Below are 13,766 nucleotides of genomic sequence, written 5' to 3'. Positions count from 1 at the left end.
ACCATATGCCAAAACATGCCATCTTAATTCATCCTTCTGTCTACACTGGTGACCCAACCAAAAAACTATGGGGTGTACAAAGCTGAGGGTTTGTTAATTGCTCTGTAAAACTATGGGGTGTACAAAGCTGAGGGTTTGTTAATTGCTCTGTAATGATTTTACAGTCTGCAGCTGTAATTCTAGGAGGTCTGAGATTATCATATATTCACAGAATTTGTGGGCTCTATCTTTTACCCAGCACTTTAGCCAAAGCAGACATAGGGTGGTCCTTTGAAGATGTGGGAGAACTTGCTTTATGAATTATATATTTATAAAATCAAATATAGGGGTGTTTTTTTTCAGAATTATGCAGCACACAGAAAAACACTTACCATCATCATTCTGGGCCAAAGAATCCATGAAGACAGCAGAAACTGCAATCCCTATTGCTAACCATTTTGAGAAGCAAAGCCGCTGTAACATTTTATGTCACACTTCAATCAAGGCAGATCTGGAAGGAAGTAAAGAAGAAGAAAAATCGATTTTAAAACCTGTTTGTGTAAATTCAGCTGAAAAAAACTGCTTGTTTGAAAGATTCACATGAACACCATCATATATCTTCTATGTTTCGGGATACTACTTTGGCTCAAAAGTAGACAAAATAAAATAGGCTAAGAGGAGTAAAAAAGAGGGATAGTTTTAGATCTGAGTGGTTTGTTTTTGCAATGCATGTGAATAAGGAAATGAATGATGTTATGCTGCCATCTCAGCATACTACTTTGTGGAACTCATAGTTGTTTATTTTTGCTACAGTAATATTAGGAATAATAGTGACATTTGTCATATCTCTATTGTACTTTGTAGAAAGTAATTATTGTATGATTTTTGTTGTGCCTTTTAGTCTCTAGAAGTGAGTTTTATTTGCTATGTTCAGGAGTTTGGGTATCATCCAATATCCTGCTATTACAATCATTCCACTCCTCAAATCCGAGGTGAAGTTCCCAATCCCACAGGGCCATGGGCGGGGCATAGGGGAAGGGAGGAAGCCCCATAGTGGGGCTCACTGTACTGACTCCTGCTAATGTGACTATTTCGTTGAAACTCAACCTTTATTTATGTTTTATTTTATGTTCTTTATGTGGAAGCGGGTGGCGCTGTGGGTTAAACCACAGAGCCTATGACTTGCCGATCAGAAGGTCGGCCGTTCGAATCCCCGTGACGGGGTGAGCTCCCGTTGTTCGGTCCCTGCTCCTGCCAACCTAGCAGTTTGAAAGCACGTCAAAGTGCAAGTAGATAAATAGGTACTGCTCCGGCGGGAAGGTAAACTGTGTTTCCGTGTGCTGCTCTGGTTCGCCAGAAACGGCTTAGTCATGCTGGCCACATGACCCAGAAGCTGTATGCCGGCTCCCTCGGCCAATAAAGCGAGATGAGCGCCGCAACCCCAGAGTCGGCTACGACTGGACCTAATGGTCAGGGGTCCCTTTACCCTTTACCTATGTTCTTTATATGCCTCCATTAAAAAAAATAAAAGGATTAACTTTTAAATTCCAGCAGAATAACTCTGTTTTTGAGATAAATTAGAAACACACTGTTCAATACAAAATCTTTTTTTTTCTCTTTCTTCATTCCCAGTTGTTAGTCCAAATGGCTCAGTGAAAACACATGAACATTTGGGCTGCCAGAAAGGAGATTGTGGGTGCTTCACTTCTCCCTGGCGATTTGATTCTGCTCTGTATTGGGTTAAGCCATGGTTTGGCATAGCATGTTATCCAAACCCAGGCTTGTGGTTTAGCTCTCTCCTAACCATGAGCTGTAACCAAGGATTGTCTTATGGCTTATGTCTCATAGCTTGTGCAGGGGAGCTAAACTGCAAACTCAGACAAACATGACCTATGACTGTACCATCTTAGCCAGGGATGCCACACTTTTAAATCCCTGTCCTGTGAAAAACCCAACACTCTAATCATCTGGATTTTTAGGAAACCAACACACATGCCCTTCTATCTCTCCCACCTTCCCCTTAATATTAAAGAGACCTTTTATAACTAGCTGTTACTTCTGCTTAAGAAATCTGTGCCATGGATTGATTGAGTGACTGATCTTGAGCCAGTCATTTATTGATTTGCCTCTGTGTTACCGTACTTAGCTGTAAAATTGAATGGTTGCTAAACATATAAATGCAACATAGTATGCATAAATAGTGCTATAATACATATATTGGTGTGTATGGTGCCACACAACTTTTTGTTGGTTTTGCTGCAAGAGGCTAGTGCATCTAGCCCTCTGGAAATTGAGATAATGTATATTAAGCATGTTATAAATGCTAAGTATTGAGTATTTTTCTTATAATGGCAGCATCTATGAAATAGCTAATTGTAGGAAGAGGATGAATGAACTAATCAGCAATACCCACCACATTTAATAGAGCATTTAAATTAGGAACCAGAAGAAAATGCCAAAGGATGCTGACAAGAGTCTCTTTTTTAAGCATGCAGGAATAAAACAGTAGCAATGACACAAAATGAATAGCATGATAAAGGCCCTTATTAAAGTAAGTTTGATGCATTATTTATAGAAGTGTGAAACAATACAGGGTTAACTCTTTAAACTGCCAAATTTAGCGTATTTACTCACTGTCACTGTTCCATGATTATATTTTGTATTATGGTCACATAAGCAACATTCCCCCCCCCCCACGCGCGCGCGTACACACACACACACACACACACACACACACCGCTTTCTGAGTCAGATTCCCCCTTTCCTACCCTCAGCTCAACATCAAAACAATCTGTTCTGCCTTCATTCCCAAATCATTAAAGTCACTGCTATCATTTTACTTCCAGAAGTCAACTTTTCTTATCTGTGTATTTGCAGTGTCGTCTCTGGCAGTTATTTACATCACAAACAATGGTATCATGTCAAGACATTAAAGCTCCTCTCTGCATCTTTCATCACCTCTTTATATTCATTGCAGTCAAGAGAAAATAGGCTTGCCTTTAACGGGGGTAGGTGGCATTTTCACGAAAAGTAGGAACAGGCAAGCACATCTATCAAAACTTGAGGCACTGAGGAATTGCTCTTGATTTCTCAACTTATGATTTGTATGGTATTCAGGGAGAGAAAGCAGTTGTTTCAATTGACTATATGTTTTGAGCAAATTCAGCAAATAGATATATGACATCCGTTAGAAGGGAAGCCAACAAATATGATATATTTGAAGTAAAAGCTGGAATTCTTTTCAAAGATAGTTGCAGAATAATGAATAAAGGGCTGACAAAACTGGTTGTCGGAACCAATATCCTGATACGTCACTTTATTGTATGGAAAACCACAGTCCACCCTCATTCACGAATACAAAATTTATCAACTATTCTTGTTTTTTTAACACACATATAACCAACCACCTTTCAAAAAAAAAATAATCAAGGGGCTTTTGAATGCCATAGCACTTACTACAATGAATGGGTGTCTACTTGGAATTGGTTTTTATCTGCTCCTATTTTTTGTAGTGTTTTAAGCTGTTATTTAGTTGCTTTTATTACTTTCTGTACATTGTCCCAAAAAGTGTGTGCAAGGAAATAAATAATAATAATAATAAATACATTCCAAGAACTCCTAAAGTGGCACATCAGATGCTTGGGGATTGTGTGTGTGAGGGGGGGAGAGAGAGAAGGACACACAGAGTGGGGAGAGACAGAGGATAATGCAAGGAGGTGAAAAGTGGGCAAGACAGTAACACAACATTGTTTTCAAGGAAAAAACATTTCAATGCAAAAAATGGAAAGCTTTGAAGAAAAAGAAAAACACCTCAGAAAAAGTATACAGATAAAACAAAATCGGTGATGAACGGTTGAAGGAATTGGGTATACTGAGCCTGGGGAAGAGAAGACAGAGGGTTTGACGTGATAGCGCTCTACAAATACCCGAAGGACTTTGACATAGAAAAGAGAAAATATTTTCTGCTGTCCCGGAGGGACAGAGGAATAGATGCAATGGGTGAAAATAACAGGAGAGTAGATTTTGGTTAAACATTTGGGGAAACCTCTTGACAGTAAAAGCAGCTTGTGTAATCAATTATCTAAACTGGTGGGTTCTCCCTCCTTGAAATTCTTGGAGCAGAGTCAAGTCAGCCATCAGTTAGAGATGCTTAGCCCTAGTTTTCATACAATGAATAGGCGATGGACTGGGTGGCTTACAAGTCCTCCTTCAATTCTATGGGAGGTATTTAATGTGTTTATTCTTTAGTGCAAGGATTTATGCTTGCACTATGAAACTTTTCTCTCGTCTCCACTTTTCCCCAAGACTGGGTGATCCTCACATTTCCCAAACCTGCACCAGAGGTTTGGAGGGAACTCCTAGAAGGGATTTAGGGTGCTCAGGTCTCAATGAAAGTAATGTGCTGCATCAAATGCAGAAAATCTGATTGGGGAGAGTTGTTGGTGAAGTGTTAAACACATAAAGGTAAAGGTAAAGGTACCCCTGCCCGTACGGGCCAGTCTTGACAGACTCTGGGGTTGTGCGCCCATCTCACTTAAGAGGCCAGGGGCCAGCGCTGTCCGGAGACACTTCCGGGTCACGTGGCCAGCGTGACATCGCTGCTCTGGCCAGAGCCAGAGCCAGAGCCAGAGCCGCACACGGAAACGCCGTTTACCTTCCCGCTGGTAAGCGGTCCCTATTTATCTACTTGCACCCGGAGGTGCTTTCGAACTGCTAGGTTGGCAGGCGCTGGGACCGAGCAGCGGGAGCGCACCCCGCCGCAGGGATTCGAACCGCCGACCCTTTCGATCGGCAAGTCCTAGGCGCTGAGGCTTTAACCCACAGCACCACCTGCGTCCCATTGTTAAACACATGCGTGCACACAAATTCTCTCAAACAAATCTTCACAGCATTTCCACCACTTTGCAGTGAAGTAGCAGCTGGGGTTTCCAGATCCATGTCTGCTGCCAAATATTGCAGACCAGTCCTATGCATTTGCACCCCCCAAAACACCCATCTCCACCCTCCTTACATATCCACTCACAATGTAGTTTCTCTCTGTCTGTAAGTGTCTTCTTGCTGCCTTCTCAATTCCACTGTCAATTCACCCTTCCATCCTTCAGCCCAGGTGAAGATGCTGGGGAATCTATGTTTTGGACACCACGGACTGCATTATTGCCACCTTCCTCTCCTTGAGTCCAAGTGTGTTTCCCCTTGGCGTGCATGCTTCATTTATTTCTCTTCCTATTCTCGGTTTCTTGACCTTGAGACACAGTTTGGCCATCCTGTCTTGTTCTCAGATAAACTACAGCATTAAAGGCCAACTATGCTTGGGGCTGGGGAGAGAAACAGCTACTTCTAACAATAAGGCATTCTAATTTATTTATTTCAGCAGAAGGGAGATTAATTGGCTATGTTGCGAACAGGTTCAGCAGATGAGACAGTATGCAATATCCCATATTCCCTCTGATGCCTCTAGAAATGGGTCAACAATTTCACAAGCCTAGGAATAAATTAATTCCCCAAAGGATCACAGTAGTTTGTTGAAGTGATTTTCAGAATGTGTGCCTGTGTATTTGTTGCTGTCAGCATTACAAAGAGGATACCTGATCTGAACTAAGGCCATTCTTCTGGACAGAGAAATCCTAATTCCATAGGAATAGTTGGGAACGGTGTTTTGTTTTGTGAGCCACCCAGAGAACTCTCATTATCAATGTAAGTAAATGAATGAATAAATGAATTCTGCTAGGAAAGGTTGGCTATTTAGGAGTAGATTCAAAGAGCATGGTTTAGTCCTCCTTAAGACCGAACCACTTTGGAATAGGACAATATCTCATCAAGAAGGAAGGGCTTCCTTCAGCCTTTTTCACATGTACCTAGGTTGAAACCTGCCTGCCTGTACTTGTTAAATTGCTTTGAGATGTTTTCTTTCATATAAAACAACTGAAAAATATCATATATAGTAATGACTATACCATATACTTTCTCTGAAGGTATGACTCAAGGCTTATGCCATTTAAAATGCACTAGCAAATCATTTTACATACACATGCATATGCTATTTTTAGAGATTAACAATGCAGTCCTATGCATTACTCAGAAGTAAGTCCCATTAAAGTTAACAGGGTGTACTCCAAAGTAGTGGATATCGAATTCCAGCCTTAGTCTGAATTGTTTATTTTGAACAAGGGACTGTATTTAAGTAAAGTTTAAACAGTCAATTGTGCTTTGTTGAGTTGATAAAATTAATTTGGAATGGTTGATTTCATCCCCCACAAGGCTTGTAAAAGATGTGATTCTTAGAACAATTAATTCATGGCATTTTAATTGAAAGTAGCGATGAATCATAAATATGCTCAAGTATGTTTAGATCTGTGTTCTATGATGCATTCTGAATACTTTTGAGTCCATGAATAAAACGTCCTCAAACTCAGCTCACATTCTAAAAATGATCACCTGTTGTACATATTGCCAAATGTGTTAAAAGCTGAAAGCAGTTATTCAAGGGCTGATAAAAACACGTCGCCCACGGGAAGACATATAACAGGGCAATGAAGACAATGCGAGATGTTGCTAATTAAAAATAGGGCTTTCTGTTGGTTTGACCTTCTTCTTAATAATGTTTTCAAATAGAAACCTCCCCATTTCACTTCCCAACTGTTATATACTTATTCTCTTTAATCCATTGTGAGAACACATTTTTTTTGCATAATACAATAAACGTAGTGATTTGTTTTCCTTTCTTGTTTTATTTTGAAAGTTAATTTTTAAGGAATACAAATAATTTGAAATGGTTTCAGAATTCTACATCAATATATTTATATGTGCTGCTGATCACATACAAATTTCTACATGATGTTTGAGAAGCATCACTTTCAAATGAGTAGGCAGCATTTGTTTAAGGCTACCCCCCTAAATACTTCAAAAACACAGGCAGATTTAGGGGAGCATGGCTGGTTTACATGCACTTGGTGCCGAATCGAGAGGGTGTTGCAGGGGCCTTGCAACAATGATGAACAACGGGGGGGGGGGGTTAAGCACCACACAGGGCACCACTGAAATTTTAAGAGCCAAAATCAGTCACTGGAAATACACATCTTTGATACTAAGTCAGCATGCTGAGTTGAGACCAGAACACTGAAAGTCTAATTTGTCTGGTTCTTGCACAATCATTCATTCATACATATATGTCTCTCCCCCCCCCCTCTCTGTGTGTATGAGAGGATCCATGGATATAACCACAGTTCCCCAGATGCAATTTTCATGATTGCAGCTGTAATTATTACAAGTTCTCACTAAGGTGAAAACTTATGCCTGGGCTTTCTCACTTCAGACTACACCTAAAGACAAGCTGCAAAGACTAAATTGCATTATCGCATTCTACTCCATGCAAATACAGCAGCTCCCTGCATATAGAAAACTACCGTAGGTGTCAGGGGAATGTTCTAGCCTAGTAGTCTTAGTGACATACTAGTTTCCTATTTGAAAAGTTATTCTGTTTTTTAATTTTTGTTCTAACCCATGGAAGCATTCAGTCATGTGTTAATTTCTACCTGATTTTTGAAATGTCACAGCCTATGTTTTGCCACCTTAGTGAGAACCAGACGAATGATTATCCATGCAAGTATATTATTGGTTTGACTTGTAGCCAAGATTTATTGATCCTGGAGCTGGATCTTTGTAATCAAGTCCTCCACCCGTTTTGCACACAGAAAGGAATGGGAAATAATTTCAGAACCAACTTAAGGATGACAGCTCACAGTAAGAGCTGTTTGGCAATGCAAAGGACTACCTTGGAAGGTGGTGAACTCTCCTTCACTGGAGATTTTTAAACAGATGTTGGGTTGCCATCTGTCATGGATTATTTAGCTGAGATTCCTGCACTGCAGAGGGATGGACTAGATAACCCTTGGTACCTCCCAATCCTATAATGATATGATAACAAAGCTCAGCTGTATCAAAATATATGCCATTTTAGGCTAACAGAAGGATCAGACTGCCTCCTGGTGCTGTTCTTTCCCTTCCATTAACACTCTCAAAACACACCCAATTACAAACAGTAAACTTTCTCAGAAGTTAGCTATATGAACAACTGATGAGATTTAAACTTCCAAATCTCCTTGAATGTGGGCAAGTGAACAATTAAACCTGGTGTATTCTTATATGTGAAATTCAACTTTTCCTCACACACATTAACAAATAAAACCAGATACATGCAATTTCCACATGCAAACTAATTATACCACTCAAAAAGTGTTTCCCAAATACATACTTGCTTGTACAGAAAATCTTACTTTTAGCAAGTGATTGGCACACAATCCTATGCACATTTACTTAGAAGCAAGTCCCCTAGTAAGTGTATTTGGCATTGCAGACTGAATAGTTATCTGCCTTCCTTTCCACTCTGAAAGTGAACCCAAACTGTAAGACACATTTTCTTCTATATTGTCCTGATTGGAAAGGAATGGGATTTCACTTTAACTCTTAAATCAAGGAAGACACACACTGGAATTGGTAAGGAAAATATTGTAGCTTCTTCAAGTAATTGAGGGCACCTTTCTAGGATGGTTCACTTTATGGTTTGAGAACGACGCTCTGCAGTAACAATTCAGGGCTTTATCCTGAGTGCAGCAAGCTAAGCCCATTTGCAACAGTGCTGTTAAACACTGCCTTTTGATAACAATGGCAGTGTTCAGTTGTAAAAGTAAACCATGGTTTAGCGCTACATGGATGTAAAGTGTAATAAGCATCTCCTGAAGATGGCCCACAAGGCAATGGGTTTACTCCCGAAGGCTTTCTCATGAATGAATACAGCCACAAGGCAGAAGAGGCTTAGGATCAGAGTTTTCTTTCTCCCGGGCTACCTTCCCAGGCTGACAAGAATCATCTGCCCTACAGGATACAAATGCCTCCATATTAGCTCTATTAATACTCCCACTTGGTAATCTTTAGTACCATACAAATGAGGCATACTAAAAGGGAGATAACTTGAGTAGATTTTATGAAAGTAGTTTCAGTGTCCACCCCACCCCCCGCATTTATTTGGCTATATTCACCCTCTATCATTCTGTAAAACCATTGTAACTGCACAATCCTATAGATGTCTAGTCTAACTTGTGGGTGCAATCCCCTATCAACTTACCTAGGAGTAAGGCCCACTGGACTTACTTCTGAGGAGACATGTATAGGATTACCATTAAGTTTTATTGCGTTTAAAGGGGTTTACTCACAAGAAAGTTGGAGAAAGACTTGCAGCCTTAAAATTCATTTTCATAAGTTATAAGTGGATAGAAGTGGAGGCCTACAATATCTGACTTCATTTCCTCAAGATAATGTACTAGATGATAAATCAAAATCCACTATATTAATTGCCAAGTTCAACATAATCATTGCAATTTTCCATTATGCAGGCAAAATGAACAGAAGGCTGCCATTTTGCTAGGCCTTTCAATTCAAGGTGATAGCAGCAGTAGTGTCAATAAGATGTAAAATTTAATTCAGTTTCTCCTTAATGAACCTTAAGAGCTTAATAGCGCACATTTTAATTGAAAGTTACAGCAGTGCTAAATGTGAGAATCGGGGTGGTTCTTTGAGTTACATCCATGCAATTGGCAGAGTAACATAGCTAGAAAAAAGCTTGAGAGAATCAGAGTTCTATTATCAAAGGATAATGGGAAATTACAGAGAAGCAAGGCCTGAGACACAAGCATTGGGAAAGAGCTGCCTTGCAGGCATAAGTCATCTGAAAGCAGTGATGTATATCTTCCTCTAGGGCAGTAGTTCAGGCTTCACACTGTGTAGTTTCTCTTATCCACAGGGAGCACAATGTCACCCTATCTTGAGGACACATGCTGTACTAAACTGATGAAGTTTCCACCTGTCCTTAGTCTTCAGGGTGGTTTTGTTGCTATTATAAAAAAAGATTGCACTCATACAGTTCTCTTTCTAAAAGGAGCAACATCCTGTAAGTCTCTCTTTGTCTACTACCATCCATCTCTCAAAGGCATGGATGCCTTGAGGGCCTGAGCAGCACCAGTCTCAATTCTGCCCTAGCCTCCAGACCAAAACCTAGTCGCTGACAACATCTTAGTAGCAATGCTTCCCCAAAATTGCTAAACAGACTTTAGGATAAGCTTTCAGAGAGGAGCTGCAGCATAATCTTGTCTATGGAAACCCACCCAAATGCTTACTCTCCTTCTTCTGTCCTCTGTATGCAAGTAAATTGGGGAGAAATGTAGTGGGTGACACCCTGAATCAGGGACCAGCAAACTTTTTCAGCAGGGGGCCGGTCCACTATCCCTCAGACCTTGAGGAGCGGACATAGACTATATTTTGAAGGGAAAAAATGAAAGAATTCCTATGCCCCACAAATAACCCAGAGATGCATTTTAAATAAAAGCACACATTCTACTCATGTAAAAACATGCAGATTCCCGGACTGTCCGCAGGCGGGATTTAGAAGGCGATTGGGCCGTATCTGGCCCCCAGGCCTTAGTTTGCCTACCCATGCCCTGGATAATAAAGAACTCATAAGCATAACTGTACTGTATTACCAATTCAGAAACACCACACAGACCTGCATTCCAAATAAGATACAAAGATTTTTTGAGGAGGGATTTCCTCTTCAGTGACATTATTTATTTGGTTAAGTTGGGTGTTTTACTCACAAGACAGATAAATGATTGCAGTGACAAGCAACCACCTTTCCCTGGAAGCAGCTCACACAAACTATCACATAGGGGGTTCTTCCCAAAGAGAGAAAATTGGAAATGTCACCCTAGAGACAGAATAGAATATAATTTCAGTGACAACTGTAGAAAGGGAGGGGTTTTTCTTAGAGGCAAGTAAACCAATATAGTTTTGTTCAAGGGTTGTAAAAGGTAATTACAGAAAATACTATGTCCTATAGGCTCTAATGAATCATTGTCTGCAAATGTAAAAAACTTATAAAAAAGCTTAAGTGCTTGAACTTTTTCACTGACTTTTGCAAGGGAGCATCCTGCAATCAATGATAGCTGAAATTGCAAGATTTATGGAAATAATCTTGTGGCCTGGTAGATAATTCACAGTTTTGGGCAAGCCACTATGCTTCAGCATACCCTGCTTCACGGGGTTGTTGTGGAAATAAAATCAGGAATTCCTGCAGAACACCCTGAGCTGTTTGAAGAAGAAAATAGAATGGAATAAACAAAGCCAACATAGAAGAAATCTGGTGTCAATCTGGTAGTTTTTGCTGAAACCACCTTGCAAGGGGCTGGTCAGAACTTTATGGCCATCATGGCAACCAAAGTTTTGACTTTTAAAGCCTATGTGCAGCTTTGAACTGGAGAATCTGTCTCTAAATGTATCTTTTTATATGTGTCTCTTAAAATCTTCACCAGAAATTACTAACAGAGACCATTTTAAACAACACCATAAAAACTGTTGTACGCCACCCCAATCTCCGAGCAGTGTGAGATTCCATGGGTTCTAGGTGCTTTCTCGGTGTTCATGTTTCCTTTTGAAGATGAGGCACAGCAGAGTCTTTATGATACAGTGGTACCTCAGGTTAAAAACTTAATTCGTTCTGGAGGTCCGTTCTTAACCTGAAACTGTTCTTAACCTGAAGCACCACTTTAGCTAATGGGGCCTCCTGCTCCTGCTGCGCCACCACAAAGTTCTTAACCTGAGCTAATATTTCTGGGTTAGCGGAGTCTGTTACCTGAAGCGTATGTAACCTGAAGTGTATGTAACCCGAGGTACCATTGTATATGGTTTATTTACACTTACATATAACCTGAGCCTATGATGGAGGGGTTCACAGCATTAACATCCCTAAAAGGGTATTCCTCCCCCATAGATGCAGCATTGGATTAAAACAGAAATCAAACATGGCACTCTCTCTGCCTTTCCAGACTGACGCTTCTGGCTCACATCACTCCACTCTCTACAGTGGCATGGCAGCAGCGGGAGGCCCCATTAGCTAAAGTGGTACCTCAGGTTAAGAAAAGTTTCAGGTTAAGAACGGACCTCCGGAATGAATTACCGGTAAATTCTTAACCCGAGGTACCACTGTATTCTAACCTTTTTTCTTTCTAACAAACAGTTGAGGTGTGTGTGTGTGGGGGGGATACTCAAGTGTTCTCCAGCCCAGAGCCACACCCCTTTTCACCTTAAGGCCATGCTTAGTGGGCCATTACCAAGCTGGCCTGGCTATTCCAGCAATTGAATCTGTGCTTGATCCAGGAATTAGAGGGGCGATTATGCATTAGGAGGGTCTTGGCCTACAGCTTACTTCCCCAAACTCAAAACAATACATTTCTCAATACAAATGCAATTGTTGCCAGGTGTTCTGACTACTAAACCAGCTTCGGTTTGAGCTAACAGCAAGTGCTCCATTTAAAAGGAAAGATACACTAGACCTTGTTGCTGTTTGTAAATAATCTCAAAAAACCACAACTGTTCATAATATCTCCATTTAAGAAGTCAGTATTTTTATTCTCTTGATATTGATACGTGTGTAGAAAGGGAAGGTGGTGAGTTCAATAAAAGTGAAGCAGATATTGCCTTGTTTTAAGCTCTATTTTTGCTGATCCCACCACTGAAGCCTATAGAGCAGCCTGTTGCTGCTACTAATTCAAAAAACACGCTTTCCTCCATGGGGAGGGGAGACGCAGAATCCTAGATGACAGGAATCAAGTTTACTTCTAAGCTAATGAGATCAGTGTTGATAAGACGCATGTTTTGGAAGGATTTTATTGCACGCAGTTCTTATCAAGAAACAGCAAAACAGCAAAAGTCTTTATATATATAAAAACCTAATCTCCCAATTTGTTACTGTGCAATCCTGTCTGTGCTGCAGGGGAAACAAGGCAGCGGTATGCCCACAGCAAGTACCCTATATATTTATGATTAATGGGAAGGGGATATTTAAGGTGCATAAAGCAGATTAGGAATTTCATTAATTTCCTGTTGCCATTGTGCTAACACCACTCCAGGTTTAATCTATTTTAGGGGAACAAACACCATTAAAAAACCAGCATATGATATCTTTTGCCAGCAGGTATTATAGGACATAAGCAAATTATTTATTTTTGGGTTTTTTTGTTTTTGTTTTTGTTTTTGCTGATAAAGATCCAGACAAACTTGTCAAGAACACCCACGTTGTGATTTGCTAAGGTAGGGCACACTTTGGGATTCTGTTGCTTCTCTACATATATTTATTTAAATTGCAAGCCTAAATGAAAACCCACATTACGGTGCACATTTTAAAAGTTATGTGAGGTCTTAAGAATTAAAAAAATAGCATATTAAAAAAAAACAGAGATGAAAAAACCCCCAGAGTCACAATAAATCCCATATGCATTTAGAATTGATATGTTTAATATGTTGGAGAAGCTTTTACCAGTCACAGGAACTTGGAGAACATAAAGTATGAACTAGAATTATTTATGTCTTATATTAGTTTCAAAATGACGCTTAAGGCTGCAATCCTATGCATAAATTCCTGGGAATAAGCCCCACTGAACTTATTTCTGAGTAAACATGCATAAGATTGTTTGCCTGCATTTCCTCCAGGTGTGATACATATGCAAGAACATATATTTCTCCTGCTGCTGCTTCTTAGCTTAAATTAACTACAAATAGCACAAGGATGCTTTAAGTCATTCTGAACATTGCATGTAACACAACAATTTCCTTGAGCTTTTACACTCTGAAATATGATTTGGAGAACATGGAAGCTACTAACATCTGTAAGTTGCCAGGCCATGTATAAAGATGGAAATAAGAATGGACAGTTCCTGTGAGTGAAAACAAAAGTGCTCTAT

The 13,766-nt window shown here is 40.1% G+C and overlaps 1 protein-coding gene across 19 annotated transcripts in view; it reads right to left on the bottom strand.

The window, feature by feature from the left end:
• Positions 1 to 13,766, bottom strand: part of PCDH15 (protocadherin related 15) — a 647,566-nt gene that overhangs the window by 311,601 nt on the left and 322,199 nt on the right. For all 19 annotated transcript variants that reach the window (XM_079976223.1, XM_079976213.1, XM_079976221.1 and 16 more), the window contains one exon: positions 372 to 490. In XM_079976223.1, the coding sequence (XP_079832349.1) occupies positions 372 to 462 (91 nt within the window). In that variant the 5' untranslated portion in view covers positions 463 to 490. The remainder of the gene's footprint in view (positions 1 to 371; positions 491 to 13,766) is intronic.

Source organism: Podarcis cretensis (assembly GCF_951804945.1).
Source record: "Podarcis cretensis genome assembly, chromosome: 5".
Lineage (NCBI taxonomy): Eukaryota > Metazoa > Chordata > Lepidosauria > Squamata > Lacertidae > Podarcis > Podarcis cretensis.
Note: the sequence above shows the minus strand (reverse complement) of the source record. Positions and strands in the feature narration are given on the sequence as shown.